The following is a 15,744-nucleotide window of genomic DNA, read 5'->3' on the forward strand; positions in this document are numbered from 1 at the left end:
CCGCTGCGCCACCAGGGAGGGCCCTAAATTGTTTTTAATGGAATTTTTATTCTGTAATATTTTTGGTTTTAATTGTAAAAATAATAGAATTTTAAAAATTATATTTAAATGGAAATACTAATTCTAATTTTGGGAAATAACAAAAAAAAATGCTTTGCACACAGATAAAAATCTTTGTATAAAGATACTCACCGGCACACTCTTTACAGTAATGAATAATTGGAAACAATCTAAATGAAAATCCGAGGGAATGACTAAATAAATTACAGTAGATACATAAATGAAATATGGAAACTGATACCTATGTATTAAATTTTGACTGACTTCATATGTTACTATACTTAAGCAGCTGTTACTTTCTTTCCTACTGCTCTGTACTGTGAGTGGTTGAGTATAGATCTGTTATATATGCAAGTCTTTAAGTTTTCATTTGCAGAGATTTAACCATGAAATTAATGACACCTAAATTTCAGGGCTTTCATTGCACTGTTCCCCTTCAAAGGCATGTCCCCTTCCATGAGGCAGAGAAGAAAATGGCAGTTAGAACACAGTGTAGGCCTTGTGAAGTGCTAGGAGTCACCCCTATATTCTGATGTTGAGACTGTAGGCATAACTAATGGGTCACTTTTACCTTTACATCCAGCTTGCCCAACAACAGCTTGTTCTTTGGGATTTCACTGAGCATGTGGACATGGGGCAGGACTGAGGGAGAGACTGATCCCTGCCCTCCTCAGGACCACTACAACTTAGGGTGCATATTCAGGCTGGGATTTGAGGACCTGACTCAATGGGGTTGGCTGCACATCCAGCAAGATCAGAGTTTCCCAGGGCTTGTCTCTATGCTAGGAGGACCCCCTGGGCCAAAATATTGGAAAAAGTTGCACAAGTGTTGTTATCAGTAAGGAGTTGTGGAAGAAACTTGTAAAGACAATGAATAATAAAAGTAATTTCCATAGTTACAAGAGGAAGGACAAAGTTTTGTATCTTTTCTTTCTATGGGAAATAAAACTGTTATATAAAGAGGTGATCAATGTAGGAAAAAGTTTTATAGCTGCTTATCAGGCAGTTTACCTTATAATAATAATAATAAAGTTAAAATAATTAGTTACTATTAATGATTGTTGTTACTATAATTTCCCCTGGCTATTGTGGTATTTATGGTCTTTATAAAAAATAAAGCTTTGTAATTATTTCTGATTTCTTTTCTCATTTTCTTACCTAATTTTACATTAAATTTATCTAAGAAGTCTTTCCAGATTTTACAAGCTTCAGGTCCTGTACAATCTAGACTTGGTTTTGGTCACTAGGGAATATAGATCTTTTTTGAATTTTTTTCTATTACAGGGGATGGTTTTTATTATTTTTCCTCTTATGCTTTTTCTCGGAAAATTATTCAGAAAAAGTGATTTGTGACTTCTACTAGGTTTTTCCAGTGGAATTCTTAATTAGTCTGCTCAGAAATTATGCTTTTGATTTTGGTCTCATTAGTGTCAAGTTCTGACCAGGTGAAAACAACTCACTTAGGTTAATGTAGCTAGTAAAATACTAGAACAAATTAATGTAGGACTTTCAAACTGCATAGTAAAGCTATCCATTTTTTTTGTTAAAGAATAATCTGTTTTGCATATATTCATCCTTTTAAAAACTTTTCACTTTTAGAACATTAAAAAATAAATGTATAAAGAAGCAAATAGCAGCCTTCAAAATCTTACTCCTGGTATACAACAGTTAGTATATGAAAATACATATCTTAAAAAATATATTTTATGCCACTGGTCTCTGAGTTTGGAGGCAAGAGTTGGGTTTAGCTTGTCAGTAATTTGCTGTATGACTCTGGGCAAATACTAACTACTTCCTCAAAAACACAGTTTTCTCATGTGCAATATGTTAGTGTTATGTGTTAGTATGTGTTAGTAATGTACGTGTTAGCAAGTTAGTACTTACTAAGTTGTTTATAAACCATAAATTATCACATAAATGCAAATTTTCATTAGTTTTCTTTTAATTAAGGAAAAGTATATAGAAACAAAAACTTTTTTTTTCTTTTAAACTATTATAGCGTCAGAGATGGCAATAAAAATACCAGCTTGAAAACTTGGGATAGAAATGAATTTAGACCTCAGTACAAAAGAACAAATCTAATGGCAAGTGAAGGAATAAATTCTTGTCCAGTGAGCTTGGGATCCCAGCAACAGAAGCAATTAAGACTATCTGAACCTCCTGACTTACCTTACCGAAGAGAAACTGAAGTACTCGGACAAATACATACATCAAAAATGTCTGTCTCTACAATGAGAGATGTAGATAAAAATAGTACATTGCAAGCATTTAAACCCAGTTTTCAACAAAATCAAATAAAGAAAAAAATGTTGGATGATATTCCAGAAGAAAATACTCTCAAGGTAAACTTTGAAGTATTATTTACTTTTTTGTATTTACTTTAAAATGAGAGAAATACTTGAAAAGTTACAGAGATAAGAACATTTGATATCAGTCTCATGGCACACAGACTTGATTGGCATAAGTATGCAGTGATGTTAGAGCTGATGAAGGTTAATTTCCAAAATGTTTTCTTAGAGGTTATGAATTGCTACTCCTTTTTATAGTTGATTTATAATTTCCATTTGGGCTCTGAATTGTTGAGATGATGACAGCTTATCCATCACTTGCAGGTTCTCCAAGCTCTTTATATGTCATTCTAAGGTATTTTTTTTTCTTTTTCCTTAGTAGCAGGGATGTGTTAAGGCCCAGATAGTAAATATTTTTGATTTTGTGGGCCATATTCTCTCTCTCTTGCAATTATTCAACTATTCTGTTCAACTCAGCTATTGTAGCTTGAAAGCAATAAATGGATATGGCTGTGTTTTAGTAAAAGTTTACAAAAACAGATGATAGTAAGTTAGATTTGGATTGCACATCATAGTTTGCTGATCTCTGCTCTATAATCTTGTTCTGTTTTACCTTTCCAGCCCCATATTCCACTAATTGTCCAGTATTCTTACCATTTCAGATTCTTGACAATTCTCAATATGATATACACTCTCATAAACTATACTTAGGTTTATATTCTTCCCTATATCTGAACTTTGATATTACTTTTCTCTCTACTCCTTGCTCTAATTGTTCTTTGTAAATGTCTTTTATATATTTTATGCTGGTTGCTTGCCACCCTGGCCCAGTAGATTCTTTACTCTCTGCCCTTCTTTGTGCTCTCGAATACTGGATCATCCTACACAGTGTATCATCCCATGGTGGGAGACCCTGCAGGACATTAAAAGGTGGAGAGAAGTAGGATTTTCCCTCCCTGCATATATGTTGTGTCACAGGCATGATAAACACCTTCTAAGAGTCCGACTTTCACAGGCTTGGTGATTTAATTCCCCTCCACACACACCCCCACCCATTGCCGCCTACAGATGTAGCAGTTCTTACTGTTAGTTTTTGTATGTCTTAAGTATCCAGTTGTCTGCCCATATACATGTAAGCAGCCATCTGGTTTTTTTTTTTTTTTTTTTTTTTTGCTGGAAATTTGACTAGTGGGAACTATAGTGGCTCTGAGTCCTATTTCCTTGCACATGAGTTATTTTAGTAACAGTGACTCATGGGAGAAGTCCTCAATAGGAGCATTTGCATTAGGAAGGGAAGGGAAGAGAAGGGCAGTCAATTATTGTTAGGGGAAAAATGTCCCCTTAAATGTTCTTTGACATGTACTTTCCACTGTTAAACTACGAAGTACCCTTCTCCGAAAATTAGTATTTTAGTATATGTAAAAATGCCCACTTAGGGCCTTTACATTTCCTACTTCCTTGTTTCTCATTCAACAACCTATTTTTTTAACACATAGATTTTTATCAATTCCTGATATTTTACTATATATTTATTTGCTTATTTTTGAATCCCCCATTAGTGTGGAAAATCATTGAGAGTATGTATCTTGTCTCTTTTGTTCACTGTTGTTTCCTGTGTAGCTATATTTAACATGTAGTAGGTGCCAATATTATTTTTGGAATGAATGAATGAATGTGTCTGGCTCCACTCCTAGAGGGTGAGCACATTACGGAAAAGAACTGTATTTTATTAATCTGTGTTTGTCATAGGGTTGGCCCATGAATCTCTTAAAATATTCAACAAATAACTGAAGAAGTGAATAGATACCCATATAAATAATTTTCTTCTTGATTGTCTTCAAGTACATACTAATTTCTCCTCCAGTAAAGTGCTAATCATGCCTTTAATTATGGAAGTAACTGGACTAAAATTTTAGTTCTTTTAGTATATATTCACCTATTAAAAGAACCTACACTGTTTACATAGGAAGTGAAAGAATATGATGAAAAATGAAAGATTTTAATACTTTGTTTTAATTTTTTCAAAAGGAAACCTCATCGTATCAGTTAAAATTTAAGGAAAAGGATAATTCTTTAAGAATTATATCTGCAGTTATTGAAAGCATGAAGTACTGGCATGAACATGCACAGAAAGCTGTACTTCTTTTTGAAATACTAGGTAGGTGTAATGTTTCAAAAATACTTTAGTAGTTCAGTAGTTTTATTTAGTATTTATTATTATTTATGGGAACTACACTAGAGAGAAGCCAAACAATGTACAAAAATGAACAATGATTTAAAATATGTAAACATATATGAATATTTAAAAAATGGACAATATTTTTAAATGTTAGTACTGAGAAGAAATATTAGTGGAAAATTATTTACTAAAGGAGTTTATGGTTTATTAAGATTTTCTTTAGTTCTTTAGTTGTTGATTTTGTGACTTAAAAGGTAATTGGATATTTATGATAGTATCTTCTGAGTCATAATATTAAACCTGCTAATATTCTTACAGGTAACTAACTCAACTCTTGAAGTAGGTGAGGAAATGTGACAAATAAAGGTCTAAAATCATGAAGCTAGTTAGCAACACAAATTGGTCGAGAATCCAAGTCTCCTTTATAGATGTTTTTGGAATTTGATTATTTAGAGTGAGGAGATAAACAAGTAAGAAACAGAGATTTAAAATATATTTATTTTCATAGTTAAATAAAATAGCATGTAAATTATGAAATATCCTAAATGTACAGAAAATAGAATATAATAAGTGTCCATATACACATGTAATAGATACATTTGAAATCCTCACTCATTTTTATTCACTAGAGAAAAATCACTGTGGTATCTTTACTGGCCATACTTTTAATTCACATTGTATGTAAATATACATATAGTATAAAGTAGTTCTTTTACTGCTTTATGTTTTAAAATATACAGCTTGCACTTTCATTCAGTATTATTTTTTGAGATTTAGCCATTTTTCTGTCCTATCACAGTGCTGACTTCATTTTAAATCTCTAAGGCCTCTATATTAGCTTCTAGTCTGCCTTTGTAATATTAAGATGATTATCAAGGTTCTCTGTACCATATATATTTATACCAGGTTTTCACATTTTTAGATAGTTCTTTTAGTTCTTCTTTCCTAGAAACTGGCAAATGATCCTTCATATCATCACTACTGACTGGGTAATCTATTTCTAAATTAGAGAGGGCCAGAAATATTTTCTTTAGTATAAATCATCTTTCTTTCCTTCTTTGTATATCTTCCTTCTTGTAGGAAAAGAGAATACCTTCCTTATTGTAGCAGGAAAAGAACTATGAGAAATTGATGTGGGAATAACTATTTAATTGTCAACTGCTGTTAAATTTTAGTTGCATTTGCTATAAATTAAAAAGAAAAATGATTTCTCCTACCTTTTCAATGTTTCTTAGCTGTTCTTGATTCAGCTGTTACACCTGGCCCAAATTATTCGAAGAGTTTTCTTCTGAGAGATGGGAAAAATACTCTGCCTTGTGTATTTTATGAAATAGTGAGTATTAGTTAAAGCCTTCTTTTTTTATTTTGTTTAAAGATTTATTTATTTATGCATACAGAATTGGAGAATAGGCCAGAGGTGCAGGGAGTAGGATGCTTCACCAGAGACAATGGGGAGCAGAACAGGCTGAAGTATACTGCTGAGGGGAGCAGTGGGATGGTTAGGAGAGGTCTGCTGTGCCCTGTGGATCACCTCTGGAGTGGGGATCGAACTTGCACTGAAACTGCTACGGCCACCTTGCAGTGCTGTGCTTTAACCTGCTGCACTTTGACCTGCTGCGCCATTAGGGAGGACCTTAGTTAAAGCATGCTTTAGAAAGCCTATGCCAACAGACCACATAAATATGGGCTATAATTCCATTGCAATAGAAATGCTATTAACAACTCAGTCCTACTTTCAGAATTTTATTTGGTTTTAGTTTTGATGTCAAAGTTGTTTGAAAAGTCTGTCATGTGCCAGGTGCTGTGTTACATGGGGATATAAAGTATAAATGTAAAGTGTAAGGATAAATAACTTAAGGATTTTATAACCACAGGTAGAAAGACAGGTATAGAAATGTTACACTGTGGAGTGATAGAGGTATTGTAGAAGTAACCCTATCTTAGACATTTAAGGACTTACAAATTAAGCCAAAGTACGTTGAGAGTGGGAAGAGTTAGGGAGGAATGTATTCTAAGCTGAGGGAACAATATATGTGCTAAGACAGTGCTTGGATTGTTCAGGAAACTGCAAGTAGTTTATAATTATGAGAAAATAGAAGTAGTAAGTGACTAGGGGGCAGGGTAAGGGTTGTGATTCTGATCTTGTGGGAAGGAAAAGGCTTATAGGGAAAAAAACTAGGCTTTGGAGTGACAGAGAATGGTAGCGGTCATAAAGCATTCTGGAGACCTTGTAAAATTTACATACTTTAATTCTGAAATTGACCTAAATTCTGAAAACAGAATTGGATTTTAGTTTTATTTCATCATTTTCTAGCTTTGTGATTTTGAATAGCTACTTAAAACTTCCTGAACTTAGCTTTTTTCTTTCCTTTTTTTTTTAATCTGTAAAATGAGTAGACTAATTCCAATCTGATAGGTTGTTTGGGGATGAAGTCATAAAACATGGACAGCACCTGACACTGTAGATGAAAAGGGATAATGGTTGTCATATTCATAATTTTCTCAATATCTTGAATGTTTATTATTTCTCTAATCTGTTAAATTTAAAAAAGTACTGAAATATAACATACTTCACTTTGTGAGTCACAGAGCAAACACTACCAAGGTTAAGAAAGAGTATTACTGTCATCTCAGACATCCTTTTGCCTTCTCTTGTTGCCCACCTAAAAGTAACTACTACTCTGATTTTTTACTATCCAAAAGTAATTTTGCCTTTTGAACTTTATATATCACATGGTACATCTTTTAAATCTGGGTTCTTTCAGTCAACAGGATATTTATAAGATTCATCTATGTTGTTGCATGTAGGTGTAGGTCATTTACTTATATGTACAATATTCTGTTGTATGAATATATCTGGGGCCTTAGTTTTTTTTTTTGCTATTAGGAATAATACTCTGAAAATTCCTATTAATGTGTTTTGTTATACATGTGCAGGCATTTTTATTGGGCATGTAATTAGAAGTGAAATTGCTCAATTATAGTGCATATATGTATGTTCTAATACAGTGATTGTTGCCACAGAATTTTCCAGTTTACATAATCATGATGGAGAGTTTTAATGTGTCTGTATTCACACCAACATTTAGTACTGTCCAGAATTTTATATTCTAGCCATTTTAGTGGATATGTTTAATTCTATTTCATTTCTCTGCAATTCCCTGTGACTAATGAGACTGAGCTCCTTATAATATTTATTGTCCATTTGAATGTCTTATGGAAAATCTGTGTAGGTTTCTTGTTCTTTTTTCTATTGAATCATTTGATTTACAGATTAAAAAAAACTCCTTTGGGTATAATTTTTAAGTTTTAATTTTTGAGGAGCAGAAATTCCACTTTAATCCTTTTATAATTACCAATATTTCCCCTTAAAGTTAGTTTTTTTTTTATAACCATTTAACTAAAGCAGTTGCAGAATAATTTTTTTCATGATTTAGAGGATTTGGAGGTGACTGGTCTTTTTTGGTTTATTAGTTCCCATAAGGCATAATAACCCTTTTGGTCCCAACACTAAGTCTGGGGTGGGTGGGTGTGGTTATCAAGATCTCTTTTTCTTTGGGGCCTGACACTCCTTTTTTCCCTTACAGTCTTATGAGCCTGTCAAAAGCTCTGTTAAATTTATTAGACAGTCTTGCATATACTTGGCAGATACCTCAGAAGGAAAGCATCCCCAAATATGACACCCCATTCTGAACTTCTGTCTTCTCTCAGATGGGGTCTCTATGTCACTACCAGTCTTGCTAATACTATGAGGGGATTTTTAACTAAATATTTTATCCAGCTATTTAAGTTTTTAGTTGGAGAGTACTGTCTTCTGAAAGCGGAACTCTGACATCTAATATAAGTGGACAATTCCCAGGGCATTGCATTGGGAATTACTCAGTTTCTAAGAAGCAGCAACTCACTAAAATGTAAGAAGCCATACCCAAGTGAAGAGCTTTCCTCTGTGACAGGGTAGCCATACATACCTAGCTATCATGGTCTTGTCAGCAGTGGGGCTCTAAATCAGATGGAGGAATTTTGGGGTGATTCATAGTTACTCGATCATATTAATTAAAAAAATTGAAATTCAGATGAAGTAATAAAAACATTATATATATATTTTTTAGGATCGTGAACTTCCAAGACTGATTAGAGGACAAGTTCATAGGTGCGTTGGACACTATGACCGGAAGAAGAATATTTTCAAGTGTGTTTCTGTCAGACCAGCAACCATTTCTGAACAAAAAACATTTCATGTATTTGTTCAAATTGTAGATGCTGAGATGAGATATTATACTAATGTAAGGAATGAAATATAGTGTTGAAGGAAGTTTAAATAATACAAAGCATTTTCTGTTACTGTTTAAATTACAGTTTTTATGGTTTTATACCTGCCATTTTTCTGTTTCACTTGTTAGATTAAAATATTTAAGTCCTTTAAGAGTGGAAGTTTTTGAAAAATAACTTTGCTTTTTAAAATTATTATTATATTAGTTTATTTTTACATATTTTTGTGCATTTTTCCATCTCAGTTGCAATCCCCTTTGGTTTCCCATCACCAAATCACTCATGAATTTTACTGTTTTTATAAATTCTGCACAATTGCTAAAATTCAACAGCCATTTCAGACAAAAATGTTCACTATAATGGGAATATACGTAGGATCTCTTTGGTGATGCAGAGTTTAGTCACAGCATTATGAAGCTACCTGCGGCCACTGCAGCACGAGTTAGATCTCAGGCTAGGGAGCTGGCTCATATGGCACAGCAGACCTCTCCTGCCTCGCCTGCTGCTCCCCTCAGCAGTGTATTTCAGTTGGTCTGCCTGTTCTGCTCCTGTCTCTGGTGAGTCCTCTCATCCCTCCTCACCTCTCACTCCTGCACCTCTGGCCTGTACTGCAGCTCTTGTATGCATAAATAAATAAATCTTTGAAAAAAATATATATTTAATATGAGATGATAATACATTTGAGTCATCTCCAAAGCCAACATCAAATTTAACGGGGAAACAAAATCATTCTCTCCGAAGTCCAGGAATAAAAGAAAGGCCCCCAAAGTCAAGTGTTGTTACTAAGCATTGTACTGGAACTGCTAGTTCATACAGTTCACTTAATTATTTCAATTTTTTTTGAAGCATATACTCTGTGAAGCACTCTTACAGGTGATGAAGACAAAAAGTTAACAAAGTAACAAAGATCCTGAATTTATGGATTTATTATTCTGCAGCCAGAAGGTATATTAGACAAAACAATGGACGTACGGGCCCTGCCTGGTGGCGCAATGGATTAGGACGTAGCACTGCAAGCTAGCACAAAATGAATGGACATATATAATAATTATTGTCATTGACAGATGATATGTAACAAAATAGGCATTTATTATTTTCATAATTTCAGTGGGCCACAATTTCTATATTTGAATCAGTAACTCTGGCTCAGGGTTTCTTAGGAGGACCCACTTCAAGGTGGTTGTGTGGTTGGCAGGAAAATTCAGTTTCTTCCTATGTGAATTTTGCTTGAGCCTCCTCTTGCCGTGTAGCTTGGAGCAAGTTACCCAATAGGCAGTTAGCCCAGTATCCTTTAGCTATCCTATTTATGACCTAGGTTTGGAAGTTATGTGCCACACCTATTATGATCTACTTATTCAGAGTCTTTAAGTGTGGATCACAGTTAGAAGACGGAGATTAGGGCCCTCCCTGGTGGTGCAACAAGTTAAAGCGCAGCACTAAGGAGCTCTCTGCAGCCACTGCAGCATGAATTCGATCCCCAGCCAGCAGACCTTTCCTGACTCACCCACTGCTCCCCCTCCCCAGCAGTGTATTTCAGCAGATCTGCCTGTTCTGCTCCCTACTCTGTCTCTGGTGAAATCTCTTACCCCACACACCTCTGCCTGTACCCCAGTTCTTGTGTGCATAAATAAATCTTTTTTTTTTTTTAAAAGAAGGGTTAGGCTTCAATATTTGAAGGAAAAGATAAAAGAAATGGCAGACATATTTTGAAACTAACACACATTAAGAGTACATTTTTATTCATGTGGAATATAGTACAGGTCCATGAATAGACTGGTTAATAAAACAGAGTACAAAAACAGACTCAAGTATATAGAGAACATGGTGAAGAAACTGGGGAGGAGAGATCTGTATCTAATAAATGGTATTTGAACTATTGGGAAGAATCTGAAAAAGTAAAGTTGGAGTGAAAATTTACTTGTTTTTCATGTATTTTTTTAGCGCCCTCCCTTCCCCTGCATTTTGGGCTCTAATATTTAGAAACCCTACTTTCTGTCATAGCCGAGACAACAAGCAGAGACTGAGACAGAGTCTTTTTTGCAAGTAGTTTATTTGGAATATTAGCTCATGGGGAGAAGTGATGGTTAGGGACGTATGAGTATTTTAGGTATTCAAGGACATTCACCATCTGACCCTTGCTTGCTTTATGAATTCACCACCTATCCTCCTTCCCAAACCACACTTCCCGAAATGTCGACTCCAGTCCCGCTTGGACTATTTCCTGTCCACTCATGAACATGCAGTTATTAAGTATCTGCATGAGAGCTTCTCTTCATCCCCACCTTGACCCAGAGTATAGTAAAATGTGAGTGGTGACTAATCACTTACTGTTCCAGTGTCACTTTGCTCTAGAGAGGTCCTGAGTAATTGCTTTGTCTTTAATGAGTTCCTCCAGGATCTGGAGTCCTGTGGGATCCAGGGTCCCTCAGGCCAAAGGGTATGAGGAATGGGGGATGTGAGAAGGATGTTGCAGATTCAGGCAAGGATTGCAGAGGCTGTTACTCATGTAGTTAGTGAATAAAGGGGAGCAGGGCCTTCGGTCAGGGTCATGGAGCTGCCCTGAGACATGCTGGGTAAGTTGGGGAAAGGGTGAGCAAGTAGCTCCCTTCCTTCCAACCTTAATGTCCCATGTCCCAGATGGAGAGCTTTTCAGCTATGTCCCTTCTCACCTTTCTGCCTCCAAAAACTTTTCCAAATGCTAGAAATATTTTGAATGATACTCATTACTTATATTTTTATTATTAATGAAATTCATAAATATTGCTCACTCTTACAAACACGGGTTTGTATCTTTATCTCTGTGAGGTGAGGTATTTTCCATAAAGAGATTCTTAAGTCCTTTTTATATATTTGAGTTAAGGGGATTTAAAACACTGGATAGACCCTCTTCAGAGATTCCGATTATATTTATTTGGAGAGAGTGCAATAATCTGTATTTTTAAAATGTGCTATTTACAGCATGATCCACAGACCAGAAGAGTTGGCACTACCAAATGTAAGATTTGTGTTTCTAAAATGTAGAATTTTAAGCACCTCAGAAGACCTGCTAAATCAAGCTGAGCACTTAACAGGGGCCTTTGTAAGTTCATAGGTAAATTAAATTTTTAGAAGCATTATCCTTTGTGATACTTGTGTGCAGTCCAGACTGTACTGAGTCACTGAGAACATTAATGAAGCCACTGACGCTCATTTGCCTGGTCTACAGGTGATGGCCCTCTGGTTTCTGATTGCTAGTAAGACTCTTGACAAAGTAGGGCAAGAAAATCTTGAGAACTGAACGAATGGAGCTTCATGTGATGCTTTACTTCACTTTAACACCAGTGTGTTTTAGCCACATGCAAGAATTAACAATGTGGCTCATTCTACAGTACCAGCAATTTTGGACTCAAATTATGTTTCTTTGCAGGAGGATGTCCTAAAATTTTAATGCTCCTACTTAGCTGGCTCCATTCCAAGGCAAAGTCTGAGGTAAATGATATCTGGAAACCACTGGAGAAAGATCTGAAATAGAAATCATCTTTATTTGTTCCTTTTGTCCCCAAATTACTGCACCTCTCCTTCAGAATAATTATTTTCACAGCAGTATCTCTGAATCCTGTGGCTAGCAACACAAGGTTAAAGAAGACTGTGTAGACGTGTTCTCTTTCTCTCTCTGGGAGGCTTTAATAGGAACTGATAGTCTGACCTAACAGGACATTCCTAAGTCAGCACTTAGGACACAGTCTGCCCTCTGGCACTGCGGCAGGCCTGTGCTCCTGCAGACACAGGGAGACAGGGCTTTTCCTGAATGCAGCTCACAGTGGGGGCAGGAAAGCTATGAACAACCATCCATGGTCTTTAGTAGGGAGGACAACGCAGGACCGTGGGGACATCAGCAGGTTTAGCTGCTGATCTGGGGGGGCAAGGCAGGTTTCCCTGAGTAGGTGATGTGCTATATACCTGAAGGGTATACAGCAGAGGAAGCAGAGGGAGGAGGATGCCAGGCAGCAGCTGAGCAGGTGCAATAGGCCGGAAGTAGGAAATGTGACTTTTCAGCCCAGCATTACTGGGAGTAGAATGTGAGCGTCATCATGGGAGAGTGAAGATGGGCGTGGCTAAAGGTCAGGTCATAAAGCACCTTTTGTGCCCTTGACATGCATTTTGTCTGGGAAACCGAGAGGCTTAATTGGGTGCAGATGCCCCTGGATCTGGAGGCTTGCCTCTTGTTCTGCTCCTTCCCCTGGCCCCTGTCAGTTCCAGCCCCCAGAGTCCATGTTCCCTCTGCCAGCATTCCTGCCCCACCAGGATTCCCAGTACTCTCCGCCTGCCCCCGCCCCCTAGGGCCCCAGGTCCTCAGCCTGGGTTCCTTGCTTACCTCCTGCTCCTTGCTCTGTGGAGGGCTGAGGGCCCTTGGGGCCAGTGCTGGGGGCAGCGTGGCCAGATGAAAGGAAACTTTCTTTGTTGCATGTTGCATGAAGACAGGTTAGGGACTTTTTGCAAGACCATGAAAGATGGGTTCGTCCTGTGGCACGCCTGAGTGACAAAATAAAAATAGTTTGACCTTGCAATATCTTCATTAGTGGATGTGGATAAGAAAAATAAGGCTCACGAATGTCTAGATGAAACAGGAATGAATAGGTGTAAAGTATGGACAGAACCCTGATGACTATGACTGTGGTGCGATTAAAATTACTCCTTTCCTTCAGACTCTCTCTGGGCCCCAGGCATTGTTGTGTTTGAAGAGTTGTCTAAGATGGGAAATTCATAGCCCAGGCTCTTCTTAGGCTGTTCCTGTGAACTTGCCTTCCTGTTTCAATTATTAGGTCTCTGACTTTTTGTTGTTGTGATTTGTAAATGGGAAAGTAATACTGGAAATGCAAATAGTGATATAAAGACACATATATCTCATGGTACCTGTAAAATCATCAAAATGTAAAATTTGATGCCTGGTTTAACAGATTAACAGCTGCTAACATTGTTTTATCTTAATGAATTGCCCATTAGGAGGTCTTACCTGCATGACTAAAGTAGGGGCTCACTGAAATGTTTTTGATCTTTAAATAATAGCAAAATGTTAGCTGTACCAGTACAAATCTAATATTTGTTTCCTGGAAAGTAATACTAATTTGTAATGAACGGTGAAGTTCATCTTTGAGTTGTGCTGGAAAATTCCTGTTGTATTTGAAAACTGATTTCAACATTTTCTCTATTTGGTAAAGGTACATTCTAAAAAAGAAATTTTGCCTTTCTCTTAAGAGCACTGGGAATTCAAGAAGGCTTTAAGGAGAAGGATGATCAGATTTTTATTGTAGGATACCAGGGTGAAGAGACTAAAAGAAAGTGAGCATGGAGGCAGGGAGAGGAATTAGAAGGCGTTTCTATAGCATAGACAAGTTACAGCTGTGGGTTGTGGGAGCTGGGTTAGGAGTATATGAGAAAGAGATTAAAATGGCAGAATCTATAGGACCTATAGATTGGATATTAATAGTGACTGAGGGCCCTCCCTGGTGGCACAATGGGGAAAGCACAGCGCTATGCAGCTATTGCAGCCACGCAGCATGAGTTCAGTCCCTGGTCAGGGAGCTGACCCACATGGTGTGGAAGACTTCCTCCACTGCTCCTCTCAGCAGTGCTTTTCAGCACATTTGCCGGTTCTGTTTCCTACTCTGCCTCTGGTGAATCTTCTCACTCCCTGCACCTCTGGCCCATACTTCAGTTCTGTATGTATAAAAAAATAAATCTTGGGCTCTCCATGGTGTCGCAGTGGGGTAAAACACAGCACTAAGAAGCTAAGGCTACGTCAGCATGAGTTCAATCCCCACCCCAGAGGTGACCACATGGCATGGCAGACCTCTCCTGACCCGCTTGCTGCTCCCCTCAAGCAGTGTACTTCGTAGATCTGCCCGTTCTGCTCCCCACTCTGTCTCTGGTGAAGCCTCTCGCCACCCCTGAGCCTTTGGCCTGTACCCCAGTTCTGTATGCATAAATAAATAAATCTTTTTAAAAAATCTTAAAAAAAAATAGTGGCTGAGAGGAGATTAATAGTCAGAAAGAAAATGTTTAGGTTTTTGACTTGAACCTGATTGCTTTTACTGAGATGAGAGACTTGGAGTGGATTGAAAGAGGGGCTGGGTGAAATTACTAGTTTCATTTGTGAGCTGTTGAATTAAAGATGCTGTCCAGATTCCAGATCCCATGGGGGAATAATGACTACCCATTCTGAAGGTGATAGAGGTTTACCCATGAAGGTTTGATGGTAATTAATGCCATGGGTGAGGATGTAGATGTGGGTTTATGAGTGAATAGTGTTCCGGAGAAAGCTCTAGGAAACACTAATATATAAGAAATGGTTAGGGAAGAAACCAGCCAGTTACTGAGAATGAATGGAACTGAAAGTAGCAGGAGTGGGTCCTCCCGGGTGGCATATCGAGTTAAAGCGCACCACTGCAAGTGAGCCCAGCTGCTTCAGTGCAAGTTTGATCCCTGGCTCCAGAGGTGATCCACGTGGTGCAGCAGACCTCTCCTGTCTTGCCCAACTGCTCCCCTCGGCAGTGTACTTCATCGATCAGCCTGTTCTGCTCCCCACTCTGCCTCTGGTGAATCCTCTCACCGTACCTGCACCTCTGGCCTGCACCCCAGTTCTATGTGCATAAATAAATAAATTAAAAAAAAACACAAAAAAGTAGCAGAAGAATCCCTGTTCTGATAGCATAGAAGCCAAGCAACAAGGGTGTTTCAGAAGGGAGGCGTCATTGTGATTAATTATGATGCTAATTAGTGAGAAGTGAAAATAAGCCTGGAAAGCATGTTGGGATTTAGTGATATATTTCTGGTGATAGAGATTGGTGAATCAGATAATGAGGGTGAAATGAATTATAAGATAAACAGAATATGTATCATAGGAATATGTTTTTATTCAAGATTTTAATGTGCACTGCTATTTTCTCCTAAAGATACTGAAACCAGAGC

At 37.3% G+C, this 15,744-nt stretch overlaps 1 protein-coding gene across 1 annotated transcript in view; it reads left to right on the forward strand.

Moving 5' to 3' along the window:
• The window catches only part of SPATA22 (spermatogenesis associated 22), a 15,083-nt gene extending 6,242 nt beyond the window's left edge, over positions 1–8,841 (forward strand). The window contains exons 5-8 of the mRNA XM_004684772.2: positions 2,060–2,402; positions 4,377–4,506; positions 5,763–5,860; positions 8,637–8,841. Coding sequence (XP_004684829.1) covers positions 2,060–2,402; positions 4,377–4,506; positions 5,763–5,860; positions 8,637–8,828 — 763 coding nt within the window. The 3' untranslated portion in view covers positions 8,829–8,841. The remainder of the gene's footprint in view (positions 1–2,059; positions 2,403–4,376; positions 4,507–5,762; positions 5,861–8,636) is intronic.
• The last annotated feature ends 6,903 nt before the right edge of the window (positions 8,842–15,744 follow it).

The sequence above is a fragment of the Condylura cristata genome, unplaced genomic scaffold (genome assembly GCF_000260355.1).
Source record: "Condylura cristata isolate star-nosed mole 26May11 unplaced genomic scaffold, ConCri1.0 scaffold00017, whole genome shotgun sequence".
NCBI lineage: Eukaryota > Metazoa > Chordata > Mammalia > Eulipotyphla > Talpidae > Condylura > Condylura cristata.